General features: G+C 40.0%; 3 protein-coding genes across 7 annotated transcripts; all 3 read left to right on the top strand.

The window, feature by feature from the left end:
• Positions 1-135: 135 nt before the first annotated feature.
• On the top strand, positions 136-4,916 carry LOC139633778 (nuclear transport factor 2-like). 2 transcript variants are annotated; one of them, XM_071499700.1, is made up of 5 exons: positions 136-258; positions 2,182-2,302; positions 2,502-2,573; positions 2,843-2,941; positions 4,545-4,916. In XM_071499700.1, exons 2-5 carry the CDS (start codon positions 2,198-2,200, stop codon positions 4,659-4,661), a joined length of 393 nt encoding a protein of 130 aa, XP_071355801.1. In that variant the 5' UTR covers positions 136-258; positions 2,182-2,197; the 3' UTR covers positions 4,662-4,916. The 2 variants fall into 2 exon arrangements, with proteins under 2 accessions (XP_071355801.1, XP_071355800.1); XM_071499699.1 differs by lacking the exon at positions 136-258 and adding an exon at positions 388-510.
• A 135-nt stretch (positions 4,917-5,051) lies between these two features.
• On the top strand, positions 5,052-9,382 carry rrm2b (ribonucleotide reductase M2 b). The gene is made up of 9 exons (XM_071499688.1): positions 5,052-5,247; positions 5,873-6,037; positions 6,183-6,299; positions 6,648-6,781; positions 7,452-7,546; positions 7,669-7,802; positions 8,115-8,219; positions 8,456-8,569; positions 8,812-9,382. Exons 1-9 carry the CDS (start codon positions 5,200-5,202, stop codon positions 8,962-8,964), a joined length of 1,065 nt encoding a protein of 354 aa, XP_071355789.1. The 5' UTR covers positions 5,052-5,199; the 3' UTR covers positions 8,965-9,382.
• A 202-nt stretch (positions 9,383-9,584) lies between these two features.
• On the top strand, positions 9,585-17,122 carry mtdha (metadherin a). Of its 4 annotated transcripts, none has more exons than XM_071499681.1 (12): positions 9,585-10,045; positions 10,696-10,794; positions 11,066-11,174; positions 11,352-11,519; positions 11,769-11,819; positions 12,063-12,236; positions 13,076-13,153; positions 13,265-13,336; positions 13,467-13,594; positions 13,825-13,935; positions 14,051-14,147; positions 14,378-17,122. In XM_071499681.1, exons 1-12 carry the CDS (start codon positions 9,662-9,664, stop codon positions 14,443-14,445), a joined length of 1,539 nt encoding a protein of 512 aa, XP_071355782.1. In that variant the 5' UTR covers positions 9,585-9,661; the 3' UTR covers positions 14,446-17,122. The 4 variants fall into 4 exon arrangements, with proteins under 4 accessions (XP_071355782.1, XP_071355783.1, XP_071355785.1 ...); XM_071499682.1 differs by having other exon boundaries at positions 10,699-10,794; XM_071499684.1 differs by having other exon boundaries at positions 9,585-10,009; positions 10,699-10,794.
• Positions 17,123-19,372: the final 2,250 nt, after the last annotated feature.

Below are 19,372 nucleotides of genomic sequence, written 5' to 3' on the forward strand. Positions count from 1 at the left end.
AGTCTGCAACCAACCATCTCTAATGAGATATTGATCTTGTTGGAAGCAGGCCTCACACATGGATGTATTATTAGTCCGGGAAGAAAAGGTCCTGACAGGCCAAACTCGGGGCACGTATAGCGTTCGTGCATTGTGGGTTTTTATTGGTCAGTTTGCAGGTGACGTCAACGTTTGTCATAACTCTGAGGAAGCGGGAACACCATCATCCTCGGGCTGATTGAACTTGTCTCCACGCTGGCTGGTCTGCTGCTTGGAAAAGTAAGCTAAAACTTCCAACACGATAAAGTAGGCCTCCTCTGTTTTTTTTAGTTAAGCGCTTTTCAGAAATGAGAACTTGCCCAACAGGCGAGTGTAACGACAGTGAATATGTCGGTTCCGGGAGGAAGCCAATCCGTGCTAACGGCAAAGTTACCCGTAATTTACGTCTGGTCAACTTATGGCGATGGCTCCCGGCGTTGAACTGTTGAGCAGCTCAGCACCCCACAGATTAGTAACTTTTAATGGACCTGGGTCAGTGTTTTTTATCGGTGCCGGGCTCTCATATACACTAAAATACATTAAAGTGATTTGGGCCGTTTACATTTACACTCATTGCATTACTAGTGATAGTTTCTTAATAGAAATTTATGAGTACGAGAGAGTATTCTGTTTATGTCCTTGGCGTAATTAGCAGGAATACAACCAGGGCTGCAGCTAACTATTATTTTCAATATGAATTAATCTGCCTATTATTTTCTAGATAAATCGGTTTGTCTATAAAATGTCGGAGAGCAGTGAAAGGTACCCACTGTAATTTTCCAGAATTAAAGATGATATATTCAGATTGCTTATAGTAGTCTCCAAACAGTCTAAAACACAAAACTATTCAGTTTATGATCAGAAATAGAAAGATGGAAGAAAAGCACCAGATTATTGCATTTGAGTAACTTTAACCAGCGAATGTTTGGAATATCTTTGGTTGAAAAATGATTGAATTGATCGATGATGATATATAGATTGATTGATTAAGCATTGCAGCTCTAAATAAAAGGCTGTTAAAGTGAAGAGAGACAGCAAGCTCAAACAGTGGCAGCTAGCTGCGGCACTTCCTATTGCAGACTCAGCTGCCACTGACTTGCTCTGTTCTAAGTAAAACATTACTTTAGTTATACAGTGACCACATGCGAGTAGCGGTATTTTCTAAGTGTTGAGGGAAGATGGGAGAAAACACTACTATCCGATGCAGGATGGTTAAATAGTTTTCACTTTAAGAGGAGGATTGCAGTGCTTGTATTGTGTGGTTTGGAGAGGTAAGTGTTAAATTGCAGTGTCTCCACTGGAGGGCGATGGAGTGCCGTGGTCGAGAGGTGTGCCTTAAAATGGGAATATATCCTTGTGCTTTAATGTGTATTATTGCCCATATTTTCCCCACACTATTAAAGACTGATCAAATAAAGTTACTCACATTTGGCAGCTATATAACAGAGAAATAATGCTATACTGAGCATTCAACAAGAATATATAGCCTATATATGTTTCAAACTTCAGCATCTCACTAGCAGAGACCACAAATGAGCAGAAGTAGCCATGGCATGTCCTGAGCATCTCCGCAAGACAGTGGCAGCTAAGGTTGCTCCTAGAAATGCTCTAAATGAGGTCTTGAGTACATCTGTAAAATCCAAGTCAAAGATCTTTTTGTTCAAGGTGAGGGTCTTATATATGATAAATTTGACAACAATCTTCCTAGTAAACCTCTCATCAAACCTCTCATATACTTCCTATGTATGAGATCATTTTAATGGTCCTTGCAAAATTGTTTTATTAATGTCCTCCTTTTTAATGTCTGTGAAAATGCAGTTCAAATTGTCCACTGACTGATTCCCCTCATTTTTTAAGTTGTTATAATTGTGTAACTAAATGAATGATTGACATTCCTTAATAGTACTATTTACTTGATAAACGTGTGTTACCTGCCAGTTAAGTGAAGACCACTTGTCAATTCATGTATAATATTTATGTTATATGACCATGACTGACTTGTTTTGTTTTTACAGACCTAGTGTATAAATTACAGGAGCGACGGAGGGGTGCCTCGAAAATCTTGCATCAGAGAATGTGTTCATCAACATGAGTTCACTGAACAGCCTGCAGTCTACCACAGCTCTGACTGCCAGTCAATGACGAGACTCTTCTCTCTTTCAGATCTAAAGTTTCACACATGGCTTGTGAGAAAGAAATATGGCAAAAGATTGGAGAGGGCTTTGTCCAAGAATATTACAACCAGTTTGACAACACCAACAGGATGGGACTGGGTAACCTCTATGTACGTTTGTTCACTGCCCATTCAATTATTGTCTCCTTTGTTAGTTAAAGTAGGCTACAACATCACTGACATCTGCTGCAAACCAAACTGCATCTAACTAAACTTTTACATCCAAGTTACTTTTGTAAATGCTACAATGCACAGTTTTTAAAAAAAAAATGAGTACATGTATGTGATGTAAACAAACCTTTTTTCTTAGTCGGCTGATGCTTGTTTGACGTGGGAAGGATCACCCTTTCAAGGGAGAGAAGCCATTACAGGCAAACTAGCAGTAAGTATCTCTTCTTACCATGGCTGATGTTAATCACAATCCACAACAAAACTGGAAATGTAAGCTTCCAGTCCAAGCTGCTTATTTGTGTCCGTCCTGACTTTAAGTGACTGAATTTGTTCACACATTCAGCAGATAATATTTTCTCACTTTCCTACATTGAACACCACCTCCCCCTTTTTTTTTTCTTTGATAGTATTAATAGCAAATCATTACAGTGACTAGGTGTTGCTGTACATTCCAATAATAATGTTGTTTCCAATCCACAGAACTTGCCTTTCAAGCGTATTAAGCACATTATCACAGAACAAGACTTCCAACCCACAATAGACAGTTGTATCCTCATCATGGTGTTTGGACAGTTACAGGTAAGCTATTAGATTTCAGTTTATAGGCTTGGGTCTGCTCCGCATTCACAGATGTACCGTTGCAGTCATAAGTTAATATACACCTTAGCTAAATAAATTTAAACTCAGTTTTGTACAATTCCTGAAATTTAATCCTGATAAACATTACCTGTCTTAGCTAGGTTAGGATCACTACTTCATTTTAAGAATTTGAAATGTCAGAATCATAGATTCAGAAGTTCACACACACTTTGTTGCCTTTAAATTGTTTACTTTGGGTTAAATGTTTTGGATAGCCTTCCACAAGCTTCTCTCAATAAAATGCTGGAGTCTGGGCCTGTTCCTCTTGACAGAAGTGGTGTAACTGAGTCAGGTTTGTAGGCCTGCACACAGATTTTCAATTGGATTCAAGTCAGGGCTTTGTGATGGCCACCACAATACCTTGACTTTGTTGTCTTTCGTTCATTTTGCTCCAACTTTGGAAGTATGTTCGAGGTCATTGTCTATTTGGAAGACCTATTTGCAACCAAGCTTTAACTTCCCAGCTGGTGTCTTGAGGCGTCAGTATATCCACATCATTTTCTTTCCTCGTAATGACAACTGTGTGTCGGTGCCCCAGTCTTTCCAGAAGCAAAGTACCCCCACAACATGGTGCTGCACCTCACGGCTAGGATGTTATTCTTCAGCTTGCAAGCCTAACACTTCTCCAAACATATGACGCTCATTATGGCCAAACAGTTAAATGTTTGTTTCATCAGATTTCTCCAGAAAGTGAGACCTTTGTCCCTATGTGCAGTTGTAAACTGTAGTCTGGCTTTTTTATGGCAATTCCTCCAACATCTTAACAAGGTTCATTGCTCTTAGCACTTTTCACACCAAAGTAGGTCAATCTCTTGGAGACAGAGCACATCTCCTACTTCAGTGGTATGACACCTGCATGGTCCCATGGTTTATACTTGCCTACTATCATTTGTACAGATGAACATGTTACCTTCAGGCATTTGGTAATTGCTCCCAGGGACGAACCAGACTTTTTTTTTTTTCTGACATCTTGGCTGATTTCTTTTGACTTCCCCATGATGTCAAGCAAAGAGACACTGAGTTTTGGAGGTAGGCCCTAAAATGCTTTGACAGGTCCTCCTCCACTGAAGTCAGATTATGTCAGTTAGCTTCTAAAGGCATGACATAATTTTTCTGGAATTTGCCAAGCTGTTTAAAGGCACAGTCAATTTATTGAATTTAAACTTCTGACCCGCTGGAATTTTAATATACTGAATTTGACACAGTCTGTCTGTTAACAATTGTTGAAAAAATGTATTGTGTTATCCACAAAATACATGCCCTTAACGACTTGCCAAAACTATAGTTTGATAACATAAAATATGTGGAGTGGTTAGAAAATGAGTTTCAATGACTTCAACCTAAGTGTATGCAAACTTCTGACTTCAACTGTACAACCTGTATTATATTTGTGCTTAAATGCTTGTAATCATTATTGTAATTAATAATTATTGTAAGGGGAAAATTACATGTATAATGTGATATATGTGAAATACATTTAGACCATAGTTAACATTACAGTTTGTTTTTTCATCGTTGTGCTTACAAACGTTTTCTGCAACAGGTCGACGATGATCCACCAATGGCCTTTCATCAAGTGTTTATGCTGAAGAACCAAAACGGTGCATGGGCTTGCACAAACGATGTTTTCCGGTTGGGGATCCATAACATCCCAGTGTAGCAATCTGGATTTGTTGGCTCACACTCACTGAGATCCACCTCTACATCTTTATGCTGGGGGTCATGCTGTCATCATTGAAAACGCAAGGCATTATATGCAACGTTCCTCAATGTTTACAAGACATCTGTAAGCATGCTGTTTGTATAAGAGAAATGCCAGATTACATTCCTGTCAAATTAAAAAAAAAAAAAAGTATGAGTCTGAACTATTGTAATTCTGTTCCCTTACTCTGAGAAATAAATGTATTTAGCTTTTTCTCATGTTTCCCACATGAAAATGGCTGCAGTATGATATCAGTAGTGAGGGGGTTGTAAGGGGGGGAGTTCATTGGAAATTGATGGTTTGCTGTCAGTGATGCAGTCTGTGGTTTTGTAACGCAGCCTGTCTTGTACATGAGCGCTAGGGCGCAGTACTGTGCTCTGTTGGAGACGGTTTAAATGATATAACCAACAGAGCTTCAGGTACAATTACGTGGGGTCATGGCACAGAGTCGGAGCTAGAGGAACCAAATAAATTCAGTCCTACGGATCTATCGGAAATGGACCTAATGAACATAAGTCGCCAGTCGGGTGGTCTTCAGCGCTCGGTAAGCAGTTTTAATACAGCTAGCCACCGCTAATGTGTAATTCATACAGGGGGGGGCGTCAAACGAGGAGAATGAGCGTATTTGTGTGATCGTTAGGTTTCTCTCCTGTGTGTTAACGTTATCAGACAAACCACGGGGTTAACTCAAGAAGTTTAGCCCTGTGAGTTTGTGAAAAAAAACTTGATTTAAGGTTCATGGCTAACGCATTACTGAGTCTAGCCCCGTCTGCTCATGTTAGCTAACTCAGCGACGCTGTGGTGATGTCGAGGTCAACACAACCGCCGACGACGCTGGAGTTTAAACGATCAAAACTGTCGAAGGGGACAAGATAATAGCTTTCAATGTAAAGGCCTTTGGAAAAACATAGTTAATATGTAAAGGTTATATGTCCTTTGTTATGGTTGTTACGAGATAATAATGCGCAAGCGCAGTGGCATCCTTTTTATAATTAAAGGAACAATGCGTAAAAAAAAGTCTACAGTTGAAGTACTCTTAGAGGTGCTTAATGAACCACAATTTAGCAATTAAAAAAACATATCATTAGAAATACCAAATGAATGTGAGGTGAATATATGTGTGCTAACTTACTTGCTTACTTACTGTTTACTTACTTGGCTCTTTGTAGAATGGCATCAAAGATAAAGATCCAGACTGCCCGAGTGGTTCAGAGACAGATGAGGAACCGTTGCTCAGAGAAAACCCCAGGAGGTTTGTCATCTTTCCGATCCAGTACCCTGACATCTGGAAGATGTACAAACAGGCACAAGCCTCTTTCTGGACCGTGGAGGAGGTGGGTACTGCTATTTTGGCATTTCTGACTGCCTTAAGGGGACACAGAAATTAAACTCTAAATGTCTACCATAGCTTTTCATTATCGGAAAAACCAGAACAATCTATGAGACAGACAGATTTACTGCTTGTCTTGTGTCTTTTAGGTTGATCTGTCCAAAGACCTGGCACACTGGGACAGATTGAAACCTGAAGAGAAGCACTTCATCTCCCATGTCCTTGCCTTCTTTGCTGCCAGTGACGGTATCGTCAATGAGAACCTGGTGAGAGAGGTGTCAGAGGGATGTCACTCAGCTGTTTTGTAGCTTGTAGAGAGATAATAAGATGTAACATTTCTTTAATATACCCCTCCACAAATGCGCATAGATACAGAGCCAGAGAGTCCAGGTTGCTTTTCTTCCATAGTCCCTTGTAAATCTGTCTAGCCACTCTCAAAATGTATGTGTTTGATAGGATAAACACTGTAAATTGCAACCTGACTGAAATTAGGTTTATTCAATCAAGAGTGACACAGTTAAGTCTGATTTAGTTTACATTTTAAACTGAAATTATGTTTTTGCCTACAATGAAATGCCAGGGTGACATTTTTGTATTTGTGTGTCATCTAACAGGTGCAGAGGTTCTCCCAGGAGGTGCAGCTCCCTGAAGCACGCTCCTTCTACAGCTTCCAGATCCTCATAGAGACTGTTCACTCAGAGATGTACAGCATGCTCATCAACACTTACATTAGGGATCTGAAGGAGAGGTCAGTTGCTTCTTGGTTCAGTCATTTCTTGTGGTGGCTCAGTGGCTCTGTCTAATTTTTAGATTCAAGCAGATTTCAGGTCAAATTTTAATTGGATTTTTGAGTTTCTTACTACTTAGCTGTGATGTATGAAAACATGAATTATGCTGCCACTGCACTGTGAGACACCATTGTTGGATGCTTTGTGGCTTAATGAACAATAGCTGCACTCCACCAAGTCAGTATGAAGAATTGCTGCATAATGTAATGGTTAGAGGGTAGAGATCATGCTTTGGATCCCTTGGATCAAGTTGCATAACCATAAACAGACAAATTTTCCCCGTACATCTAATTTTCTGAAGATTCAAAACAAACTGTAAGATCTGCACCTGTTCAACACAGGATAAGTCTGCAACACTTTGTGGTGATTTCTGTTGCACTCCCAGCTGCAGCAGCTTTGATGTACCTACAGACTAGGAAGACAACAGTTTCATGCATAAACAGGCTATTTACTATGTATTCATTTTATACACACATACAAAGTACCACCAATATGATTCATTATTTGTGTATCCGTCAAACAAAAAGAAACAACCAAGGGAGCGAATAGTTTTCGTATTCACTGTCTTTGTTATGTATGTTTCAAGTGAGTAATGTTAAATTTTATTTTAATCATTTGTATTTGTCTTAGGGACTATTTGTTTAACGCCATTCAGACCATGCCTTGTGTGAAGCGAAAAGCAGACTGGGCCCTACAGTGGATAAATGACAGCGAAGCCACATTTGGTGAGGAAGATGTGGCATTAAAATCATTGAAACATAGACTGAATATAATGAACTCTTGCCAAGTGGAGCTTCCCATTTATTGGGGGTTGATAACGGTTTTGACGCTGACTTTTTGTTCTTAGGGGAGCGAATTGTGGCTTTTGCAGCTGTGGAGGGAATCTTCTTCTCTGGCTCATTTGCTGCCATCTATTGGCTCAAGAAGAGAGGCCTAATGCCCGGGCTTACCTACTCCAATGAGCTGATTAGCAGGGATGAGGTCAGAGGAATATCCCAACTAAACTGAACTGAAATGTCCACTTAACTTTGAGGATAACTGCAAAATAAATGCTTTGGTGGAGCTTTTATCATAGAAAGATTTTGTGTGACACACCTGTATTGAGGTTTAGCAGTGAAAGTTTTTTCCTGTTACTTCAAGTCACTAAGCTGTTTACAGAGGTTGCCACACTGTCTGCATTTAACACTCCTGTAATGTGACTGCTGGCTTGTTCAGCTTGTCCATCCACACTTTGCTATTTAAAAATTGTAAGAGTAGCTATGAATCTGACAAGTATATCGATGTGTCTCCCAGGGCCTGCACTGTAACTTCGCCTGCCTGCTGTACAGCTACCTGGTGAAAAAGCCATCAGAGGACAGAGTGAAGGACATCATCACCAAAGCTGTTAGCATTGAGCAGGTCAGCTACTGTTGGAAAATGTATGCTCAATCCACGCTACCACATTACGAACACAGTATGTCTGTGCTTGTTTTTCACTGTCTGGTTGCGTCTCTATGGTTAGGTATTGCACTAAACCAGCAGGGGTTTGACAGTGTATTGTCTTTTGATTGCACTTTCTGATTTAAAAGACTACAATCTTGAAAGGACATAACATTTCTGTAAAATGAATAAACAAATCTGATTTGGTGTTGCAGGAGTTTTTGACAGAGGCCTTGCCAGTGGATCTCATTGGAATCAACTGTTGTCTGATGAAACAGTACATTGAGTTTGTGGCTGACCGTCTTCTCACTGACCTCGGACTGGTTAAGGTAATTTAATGGAAGCCAAGTGGTCATATCTCATTTAATTTCTTTATATTTCTATATATATTTATATTTTCTATTATGACAACTATGCTGTAGAAGAAGAGGATCCCCTGAAGTCTTGGTGTAGAAGCCATTTTTATGCATAAATCATTATGACATAAAATGTACAGATTATTTGACCAGTGATTTTTGGTTAACTGTTTGTAATAGTGTGAAATGACTTTTATTTCCTTTTCTCTTTCAAGGTTTACCAAGCAGAGAATCCATTCGACTTCATGGAGTCCATTTCGCTAGAGGGGAAAACCAACTTTTTTGAGAAAAGAGTGGCAGAGTATCAGAGATTTGGAGTTATGTCAAACATGATGGACTGTGAATTCACACTGGATGCAGATTTCTGAAACAGAGATGAGATTCTGTTACATACTTGTTACCTTTGACCTATTTCTTTTTTTTCTTTTTATGTAGTAGTTGGCAAAGAAAACCTCCACAAGGTAAACTTCATTTGGCTAAGGATTCAGAATTACACCTTGAGTTAATTAGCAGCCAGGATAGTTTGCGAAGTGGAATAAGATGAATGTTAATGGCCATTTTTGAACCGGAAACAGTTCTGAACAGGTATATGTAAGCCATTTTTTGTTGAATATAAATAATGAGTAATGTTACAAAGAGCAACTGTTAAATACCTTATTTGACACATGAAGATGATAAATATATCATAATTTATTGGGCCTGTAGGTCTGGGTACTGGCTTCTACGGTGAACTGTTTTAACATTTTGTCATTTTTACGGTACAATAAAATGTTTTGTAAAATTAAAGTTATTTCTTTGTTGTCATTAATTTGTGAGGAATCATCTGTTCATTCGCCAGCCTTGTTTATATATGTTGGTGACTAATTATAAAGATGGTTTAACTATATTATGTAGGTACTGCCAAATCCCTCGACCTAGCTCATATCGCATTATTTATATTTATAAACAGCTAATTGTAGTTTTCCTGAGATTTCTCCAGCAGCCAGATTAGATTAGCCACTCCTCCGTTAGCATACGGATGCAATGATAGCTAACAGCTAGCTAGCGTTTTCGCAATTTGGAAAGATGGCTGGGGACCTGGAAGGTTTTGCACTGGAAAAAGCCGAACAGCTCTCCAGCCGCTTGAAGGAGCTCCTGTCTTCGGGGCAAGGGTATGTTCGGGCTCAATTCGGGCTGGATTTGGGGCTGAAGCCCGAGCTGTACCCGACGTGGGTCATCCTGTCCACGGCCGCGGTGGGTCTGCTGCTGCTGCTCGGTCTGTCCTGGGCCGCCGTTTGTGGCGGTGTGCTCGTCGGGAAAAAGCGAGGATCCCCGGTCACACACGGCAGCGGTGAGCCCGTCAAGGCCAGCTTCGTCAAAACTGCGAAACCAGAAGAGCAAAAGAAGAGGAACAAAAAGAAAGCGCCTGAAAAGGTACCGCAGGCAGCGTTAGCGGGCGGTGCAGTCTCTGTGGGTCAGGAAAAAATAAGTGCGTCTGTTCAGCGGTGCCCAGAAACAACCAGGCGTTAAACAAGTGTTTACTGAGCTGAATTTATACATGGATCCCTCTGACATTTCACCAGGAAGACCCATGCAGTTTAACGATTACGATGGTTAGCTCGCTAACCAGGTTATCTCACACATCTTGAATCCTCGTAAGCGTCACAACACGCTTTGTTAAAACTATAAATTAAGATATCTAAAGACAATCCTGTGAGTCGCTTATAAATTACAAATGTAAAGATAAGACTTGAGATACCATGAATCACCATTTCTTGGTCAGGAAAGGACGCTAACTAGCTGCCAGCTGACAATTCACTAAAGATTGTTAACGTAAACTAGTCAAAAACAAGATAGAGCTTATTAAAGCCTCGATTAATACACTATTGATTACGTGAAAATAGCATGGTTATCACACATCTGCCAACAAGGTTATAGATAAAAAAAAAAAAAATGCTAGTCTTTAATGTTAATATCTCAGAGGCTTCAGTTCAGGTGTGTGAGAGCTCCTCAGTCCGCTGTCATACACTCATAAGTGTAAAAATCTTGAAATCAAAAGTTAGCAACCTTATTGGTTTCATCAAAATCGTGTTTTTCTGCTGTCTGTGTTTCTCCCTCAGAAGACTCAGTCCAATGGGCAGCCAGTGACTGTTGCTCAGGAGGAAGTTAAAGTGACTGCTGTGGTTTCTAAGCCATCCCCACAGATCAAGACCGAGAAGGTATGAAATGCAGGGGACTCAAAACTGTTGGTTGACAAGGCAGCCGAAAAGTTTTGTTTATTTCTGAGTCATGCTTAGGTGTGATAAAATCATATTAGACAGTTTCGTTATTGGTGAAATTGCCTACTGCCGAGGCCTTACTGGCCTCGTCAGATTTTCCACTATGGCAAGGCTTCAATGTACAACAAAGTTAGGTGATTGCCATCAGCATATCCTTTTTTATAACCCCATCCCTAACTCCAATGTAACCTTTATTCCTCTCTGTCCACAGGTGCATGGGGTACAGGCCCCAGTGCAGGTGAAAAAGAACAAGAAGAAAACTAAGACAGATGTGAAACCAGTCCAGCATGTGACAAATGATGCGAAGGAACCCGATGACGGTGAGAAGCCTTTGTTGAAGGGGAAATTTCATAAATTCTCATTTTCACTATTAATCAGTTTTCCTGTGGAAGCCAGGCTCTTGGTTAAAGATCAACCAAAGTGCATCCACTCATCTCACTTAAAATGCATATTTATCATTACCAAGAAGCATTGTTTTTTTTTTTTTCGCCCTCCAGGTGCATGGGAGACCAAAGTCAGTAACCGAGAGAAGAGGCAGCAGCGCAGGAAGGACAAGGGCCCTGAGGACTCTGGTAGCTCAGGAGGTGTGGAGGCGCCCAAACCCCATGTGGTAGCACCTGTAGCCACAGCACCTACCAAGACCAAGAAGAACAGAGGAAGCCATGGTATTAATCTAAAACCAAGTCATCCCCACAGATTTACTGTAGATGTTAGAATATAGGGATTTTGTGTCATATGCAAGGCAGGAGTAGCAATCAAGAGCTTGGACCATCGTAAAAATTTGAAGGAAATGTAGGATTATTTACTGTAGTGTATGTAGTGTCTTGTTGGGAGCTGATCAATCACACTCAAACAAAAGACAGATCTAATAATGGTGAGATTTTCATAGTGTTTTTTCCTCCACTTTGTTTCAGAGTCGCTTCCCTCAAGAACCACTGGAAAGGGGGATGCTGCCAGTGGAAGTGGTAAAGACAGAGATAAAAAAAATTTTGTGTGACTAAGATGAGAAGACTTTGTATTATTTCCCATTTTCCCTGACTGCCTTTTTTATTTTCCCGAGTAAAGATTTATTAATGTCTTAAAGTGATTTTTAAATCACTGATATTGGTCAGAGCCCTAACGTCTGGCTTACTTTGATTAAAACCTGCTTGACTAAAGGTTGTTGGTAGTTAAAGAAACTCTGTCTTCCTGAATGTTTGCTTCCTCAGTGTCCTCCAGCTGGAGAGAGGAGCCTTCAGTCAATGGTGTAGGATGGACTGACATTTCCATGAAGCTCCCGGGTCAGATGGGTGCAATGGAGGGAACCAAGTGGAGTAACTTGCCCACAGCTCCACATTACAGGGTCCCAGCTGAGCCCCAGCGCTGGACACAGGAGGCGCAAGGTACCAGATGGGCGGACCTCTCTTCACCACAATTATAAACAGTAATAGCAATAACAGCAGCAGAGTATAACACAGCAAAGTCAAACAAACATTAGGGCAGTGAGTCATTGTTTTGGCTCTATGCAGCATGTTGAAATGAAACAAAGACTAAAGTGTAGCTTTAAAGATGTTTGAGAAAAGTTACATCCACCTCAGGTGTTGTACTCATACCTTTTATCCTGCAGTGGCAGAATAGTTCCAGTTCTAACTGTATTTAAAATTTACAAGTGCGATCAGAGCTTTTAGTGTATGCTATCACTTGTGTCTTTAAAGCCTTTACAGAATTCAGTTATTAAGTCAAAACAGGCTACAGTAACAATAAAACGCTGCCATCTGAGCTGCTGAAATTTAAAAAAAAAAAAAAAAAGGGAAAAAATGTCAATAAGATTCTTGAGTTTAATTTCACTGAGAGCATAATCATTTACGAGGCCCTATCCAACTGAGCCATCTGCTGGGTCGAAATGGTATTGCAGGAAAAATGAAAATTAATCAGAGTGAAAGTTACAATGATGCATGACGTTTTGTAAGTGGCCGTGTTAGCGTGTGATGAAACAATTTAAAGTTTATATCAATTGCTTGCTCTACAAAGACACCCAAAATATTAATTCTATATATAATATTTTATGAGGTGACACAGCCTGAGGGGTTATTAACACGAAATTAAGGCTTTGTGTTTATTTTGAATCAGTCAGTTTTATATCTGGGAAGGTGTTTTTTTTTTTACAGTCTTAAAATATTGGCAGAACAGTATTGAAACTAAATCTGTGTAAATCTGTGTTTCTGTGTCCCCTCGCCATCAGCATGGAGTGGCATTGATGGTCGGAGAAAGGCTGAACTCAACCCTGTGTCCTTCTCCATGCGGAGACTAAACACCACAGGTTGGTACTGTGTTTAACTGTCAGTTTTATCACCCCATCAATGTTTTTTTTTTTTTTCTATTTTCAGTCATAACTGGTTTAGTATTTTTACCTCCCCTCTGTCTCTCCTAGAGCCAATATCAAATTCGGTTGAGCTGCAGTGGGCGAGCCAGCCAGATGTTGACGATGAATGGTCTGGATTCAGTGAGTGTTTCAGCAAACCATTCCACACGTGACACCTTCCGAAATAACTGCTGCTTGTTCAAAGAGAAAGGAACAGCATTTAGGATCCGTCTGTGTCTTTACTTCCATCTTATTGATGTGAATTTTTCAGATGGGATGGCAGCAGCAGATCCCAGCTCTGACTGGAATGCTCCTGCAGAGCACTGGGGAAACTATGAGGAGCCTCCTGTGCTGGTGACACCAGCCCCTCCACTGAAGGAACAGCCTGTCCCCAGCAAGGTCTTGCCCACTCTGCTATTTATACCGTATACTTCTCATAAACTTTCCTTAATTAGGGCCGAAATGACATTATGACATTTATGACATGTGAAATAGGGTTTAGTAATTCTGTATTTTGAGTGTTACTCCTGAAAGCACCTCTTGATTGCTTTCTGCCATGGCCATTTGTCTTACCAGGAATTAGCGATCTTAGTTTTCAACTGAAATCATTTGAATGTAATTTATGGCAGGTAACAGAGGATGAGAAGGACACCGAGGATCCCTCCGGGGGGGCAGCCAAATCCAAGAAGAAGAGGAAAAAGAAGAAGAAAACAGAAGAGGAGGCTGCCCCCGAGCCTCAGGCAAGGAAGCAAAACATTAAACTGTCAGAGTAATGTCTTGCACAGAAATATAAAATGGTTGTGCTGTGGGCATTTTTCCTGTTTTGGTAATGTCATTGTATTTGTTTGACTGTAGCTGGTGAGCACAGCCCCTGTGGTGAATGCAGTGCCCAAACCCCAAGAGCTTCCAGTGATGGCCTCCAAAAAACAGAATCCCATATCCTCCTCTCAGAGTAGGTTTCAGCAGTTCTGACTCTGAGTCTGTGTTTATTCACAGTCAGGAAACAAGTCACAGCGAGGAAATAAATGTTCCATCTGTATTGTTATAACTACTCGTAACTGTTAAGTCAATCTCTCTGCTTTTCCATACTTTTGTGTGTTCTGTAGGATTTATATGGAGATGGTTCTAAATACAACTTTTAAAAATTTTATTTTATTTTTTTACTTTTTAATCTACCTGCAGAGAAGTCTGAGCAGATTGTGGAGCCTCCGAAACCCTCCCAGAAGAAAAAGGTCCGAAGAGAAACATAAAGTCACACCACAGGTCCAAACAAAGCATATGCAAATGATTGTTAAACGTGTCACATGCAATAATTACCAGGTACAGCGTTTGTTTCTCAGATCCATGAACAGTTTTTCAGTTACCGAAACAAAAAGAAAACAAGCAGTGGATATCACCTGCTTGTCTAAATAGAGTGATGAAATGTGGTCCTGTGGACTGAAATCTTAACTCATTTGCACTATTTGCTACACTGCAACCAGAGTGGAGTTTCAGGACAGGTAGACTTGCAGTGGAGTTACATGTTTATGTAATTATTTTTCAATGGCATCAAAAGTGTTTTTTTTCTCCAAGAGTGTTCTTAATAATTGTTAATCAAAAAAAAAACATAAATAGTTTTTCTTTATTTTTATTTTTAGGAAAATTTAGGTTACAATTGAACCGTACCTTTTTACTCCCCAGAATGTTGCACTTTGTTTTGTTTGTCATGTTGCTGCCTGTATATCAGTGACTGAAATGTGTGAGATCAAGCTGCATGTTAGCGCTGGATTTAAATCTCTCTGAAAGGACTGGTTTGGATTTATTTCGAGTTTATTAACACTCTCATCCCGTACATATGTTGAAAGAGTTGCTGTAATCGTCTCTACTGTTCGTTCTGGCCCTGAAGTGACAACCTCATAGCATGGCTAAGAAACAGGAGACAAAAATCCACACTGCTCGTGGTTTATGCCAAAATGCATTCTAAAGTTCAGCCAAAGCTAATATGAGGCTTCAGCTGAGTTACTGTTTCCCAAATTGATGGATTTTTCTTGCTGAGCTGTAACAGAGAGAAATGTCCTGGTGGGACAAAACACAGGTAATAAGCTTCCGTGTGACTGCCAGAGCAAAGGTTGATTTGATGATTGTTAGACTGCCGAAGCCTCCTATTAGTTGTGATTGAACTTTAGAATGTATTTGCAATGCACAACACATACACTGTGCATTTTGTAGCCCATTTGTTGAAGTATAGGCACTCTGCAATGGTATTGCTACACTAGTCTGAACAAGAGTCATTCTAACACTTCCAACATACATATGACATAGGAGGACTTGAAAAAATCCAAACTCGACCTTCACAGTGATATTTCCTGAAATCTTTTCTTTGAGTATAGCTCTCTGTCTGTAGGCTGTATAATTTGTAAAAGCTCCTGTATGAGGAATTGCTGTTGTGGAGAGGTTGAATCCCTTGTCAGTCACAGTGGTGGGAAGTTTCACTGCAGAAAAAAAGTATTGTGGCCACAGAAACTTCTCATCAAGCACTTCTACAGTGTAACCCACCTCTTCGCTGTTTTGCTAAAAAATGGTTAGATACACAACTGCGCTTGCTTCGGAGTTTTAGGGAGAGGGATTGTAAGACACTGATGCTGGACGTTTAGCCATACTTTGTTGAAACTATGATGATAATTTGAAAAGAATTGACAGCTGAAAAGTTGCTGATTCATCAGTCATGTATCAGAGCAGAGGAGATTTCTCAAAGACAACACTAAATTTGAAATTTAGACGTTGCAAAGTAGTTGTGGATTGACACGGACTGTTATGTAGAGGGCACAGTAACTGATATGAACCACCAGGAGGCACTGTAATGTGAGGATAAGGAGTAGTGGGGTTATTCCATAAATCAGTAGCACTATTGAATATTGCCCCTTTTTACTTTTTATCATTCTGAGCATGTCTACGTATATCTGACTAGACTGCGCATTGATTTTTCTTGAGATTCAATAGTCCCCTCTGCACTCTTAATGATTTTTTAAAGACGTTTTCTTCCAGTTTCTGTGCTAGAAAAAGCCATGCCATATGTACAGATTGTAAGGGCTTTTTCCAGTTCTGTGATTGCACTGTGCAAAAGGCTGTATTGATTTTTTTATGTCAATGAATTGTTTTTTACTACCTTTTTGTGGAATGTGAAATCTGTAACTTCTTTGGTCTGTACCTGACTTCCAGGATCGACAGTATGACGGGAAGGAAATGTTTTTTGATGTAAACTGAGAACAGAAACATATATAGAGATATGATATGGAGCAGCTTTAATTCCACATCAAAGTTGGTTTCAAACAAGACACACACACACACACACACACACACGATATTACACATAATTGAAAGGAATTGAATTCCGTTGCCTTAACTTGTAGATGTATAGCGTTGCCGTCCTTTTTTATAGTTTCCATCTAATTGCAAGTTTTGATGTCAGAATAAATTTCATCTTGCATGACTTTGATAATAGTACTTGTGTACATGAAATTAAATGAATGATCTTGTGCTTTAACTGTTAGTACTTGGCCCTGGAGTACCACTCAATGTACATACAGTAATTGCTTTTTTTTTTTTTTTAAGGAGACAAATTGCAGCTTTTTTTGTGGGCATCCAATTTAGTGGACATTAACAGGAGTCTGTTGCTGGTAGGCAAAGAGCCTTAGTGCATCAAGGTGTTGATCAGGTGGTGGTACATAATTGTTGGTAGACCTGATAGAGCAAAATATGTTGCTGTGGCTTCAGACACCTTTTTTTGTTTAATTTCTACTGATGATTAAGATGATTCAATCAATGTATTTATATACTTGTCTCTAGGAAATGGTTTTTGTGAATCATTTTGTTTATTGAGGAGATACAAATGCTATTTCTATGTCTGTTTGTTAAAGATGAAAAATAAATAATAAATGCTTGATATCACCTTGTCATAAGGATTCAAATTTGTACTTTCTATAACTATTGTTGCATATTTTCTTGGATCATGCTTTCGTTCCTAATTGACCCTAAAGTAGGAGTTAGAGGCATTTTCTTTCAGCAGAATTCCCCATAACCAATACTGATAGTAGATGGGGCTTTCTCCCTGTCCACTGGCATGTTGTTTTCACGTTTTCTGTCAAACTAATCCCAAATCTGTGATTAATAGAATGAGGATTCACTATATGCTATGGTGCAATCTGTGTCAGCAGGCCTGCGATAGGCTCCGGCTGCAGTGACCCTCCTGAGGCCAAACCACTGCCCCAGTCAATGTGGTGAGGCAGTCGCGTGGCACGCTCACAGTGCCTGACCTCCTTCATCTCATCTCTCTCTCTCTCCACCCCTTATCTCATCAGTTCATTTCGGATTTACCAGTTTTTAATCTCTCACAATCTCTGGCTCACTCTCCATTCACCTTCACTTCATAGGGATATCACTTTTTTTTTTTTTTCTTCGCTGGCTGGCGGATTGTTGTGTTTATTGTTTTTTCTTGTTTGTGTGTATGAAGGGCAGATATATTAATAATGAAGGTCACTCTGTAATGGATGGCACGGTGGTTGCTCAAAGCCCTGCTATGAAAATCACTTGCTAATGCAGTTTTAAAAAAAGATCTATCTAAAGTCCCTGTGTCTGAAACCCACATAATCCCACATCCTGAAACAAGTCAGTAGAGTGTGGCAACGTTATACAGCCACATTGATATATCTCTGCACACACACACCCTGGCTGTGGGATTTTTTTTGTTCTCCAGCAGGCCCAACGTCTGAGATTATAAGGCTTTGTACTTCCAGTCATTATGTCACAGCCCTTTCTATATTTACACAAATATGTCTGTTTGATAATTAAAACACTCACTGTTGCTCTTGTATGGGAAATCTTTTAGGGCTGGAAAAATCAGTTTGAGATCTTCTGTTCAAATTGCATTCCAGCATTTAAAGATGTGGCAGTCTGGTCATTATTAAGTCATGGCAGGGGAGGAAAATCCCCTAATGTGACGGTGATGCAGTCCACCCACCAGAGCTTAGAGCTGTGGTCACTGGCCCATCTGTCATGCTTGGTCGAGGATGTTTGTTACAGACACAGAGAGAGTCTCTTGTTCTAAGCCTACAAACAGATCAATCTTTAGCCATTTTATTTAGTTTTGAGACTTCAAATGAAAAAAAAAATACTATTGTGGTGCCATATCTTAAAGTCTCAATGTGAATCACCTGGTGTAAATAATAAATCGAACCATATTATCTTTATTGATTGGGCAGAATGCATCTTTTAACAGGCTGTGACTTGTTTCATAAAAAGGCTTCAAACAGCTGCACTGGAGCACAGCCCAATTAGGCTGTGGGGGGGGGGGGGGGGGGGGGGGGCTGGAGGCCTTATTAACTCCTTGTTCCTCCCTTCTCTGTAACAAGTGTATAGACATGTAATACATGGCCCTGTGTGTTCTGTGTGTACATTTAAGAAAACACAAATGAATGTAGGAATACGCATCATGTAAACACAATATCAGCTCAAATACAAAAGTCTTGCACATTAGTAGTGCTTATTCCCACACTTGCAAATAAAGTTACAATCAATCAGATTACCACAAACCAATTATTATGCAGCGAACCTGCAGCACCCGTTTTGCCCGTGTGGTGACCCGGCTTTTCATTTGGGACGTGATTTTCTCGTCTGCTTTTGTCTAATCACTGGAAATGCTATTTCACAGCTTCATTTTCACTGGGGCACAAATAGGTTTTTCTCATGCCTGTTTGCATCTTCATTACTGAATCTTGTGTCCCTAGTCAGTATGCCGGATGGTCAGTAAATCCCTCCAAATTGTAGGGCTTGCCTGCTACATGTGTTGAATACAAAAGATGTGATTAGTGGGTTTGGATGACGCAGTTGTTTATTTGATGGAGCTAACAGCTGAGTAGCAAAAGTAAAGTCATGATGTACATTAAGTAAGTTATTACTTTTGCTGCTGAGTAATTGGTAATTTATGAACTAGCAATGTGCGTATATATTTTTAAGTAATTTGCCAAATACTGCTGAGGAAATAATGATTTCATGAACATTGCATAGTGAGGGTCAGCAGGGGCCCAACAACTACATTTTGCCCCTGGCCTTCACAGGAGGTTAATCCGGCCCTGGCATAAACATCCAGTTTCCCCTAAAATGCGACTAATGAAGAAAAAAACTTTAAAATCTTGGGCCACA

The sequence above is a fragment of the Trachinotus anak genome, unplaced genomic scaffold (assembly GCF_046630095.1).
Source record: "Trachinotus anak isolate AG129_WGS33_773 ecotype Australia unplaced genomic scaffold, CSIRO_AGI_Tana_v1 ptg000016l, whole genome shotgun sequence".
NCBI classification, from domain to species: domain Eukaryota; kingdom Metazoa; phylum Chordata; class Actinopteri; order Carangiformes; family Carangidae; genus Trachinotus; species Trachinotus anak.

Excerpts from the sequence above, each read along its gene's own strand:
- mtdha (XM_071499681.1), top strand. The coding sequence starts at position 9,662 with ATGGCTGGGGACCTGGAAGGTTTTGCACTGGAAAAAGCCGAACAGCTC. Across the intron at positions 12,237-13,075 it reads CTGGACACAGGAGGCGCAAG|CATGGAGTGGCATTGATGGT; the intron begins GTACCAGATGGG and ends CCTCGCCATCAG. Across the intron at positions 13,936-14,050 it reads AGGCTGCCCCCGAGCCTCAG|CTGGTGAGCACAGCCCCTGT; the intron begins GCAAGGAAGCAA and ends GTTTGACTGTAG.
- rrm2b (XM_071499688.1), top strand. The coding sequence starts at position 5,200 with ATGGACCTAATGAACATAAGTCGCCAGTCGGGTGGTCTTCAGCGCTCG. Across the intron at positions 7,547-7,668 it reads TGACAGCGAAGCCACATTTG|GGGAGCGAATTGTGGCTTTT; the intron begins GTGAGGAAGATG and ends TTTTGTTCTTAG. Across the intron at positions 8,220-8,455 it reads AAGCTGTTAGCATTGAGCAG|GAGTTTTTGACAGAGGCCTT; the intron begins GTCAGCTACTGT and ends TTGGTGTTGCAG.
- LOC139633778 (XM_071499699.1), top strand. The coding sequence starts at position 437 with ATGGCGATGGCTCCCGGCGTTGAACTGTTGAGCAGCTCAGCACCCCAC. Across the intron at positions 511-2,181 it reads GTAACTTTTAATGGACCTGG|ATCTAAAGTTTCACACATGG; the intron begins GTCAGTGTTTTT and ends TCTCTCTTTCAG. Across the intron at positions 2,942-4,544 it reads TGGTGTTTGGACAGTTACAG|GTCGACGATGATCCACCAAT; the intron begins GTAAGCTATTAG and ends TTTCTGCAACAG.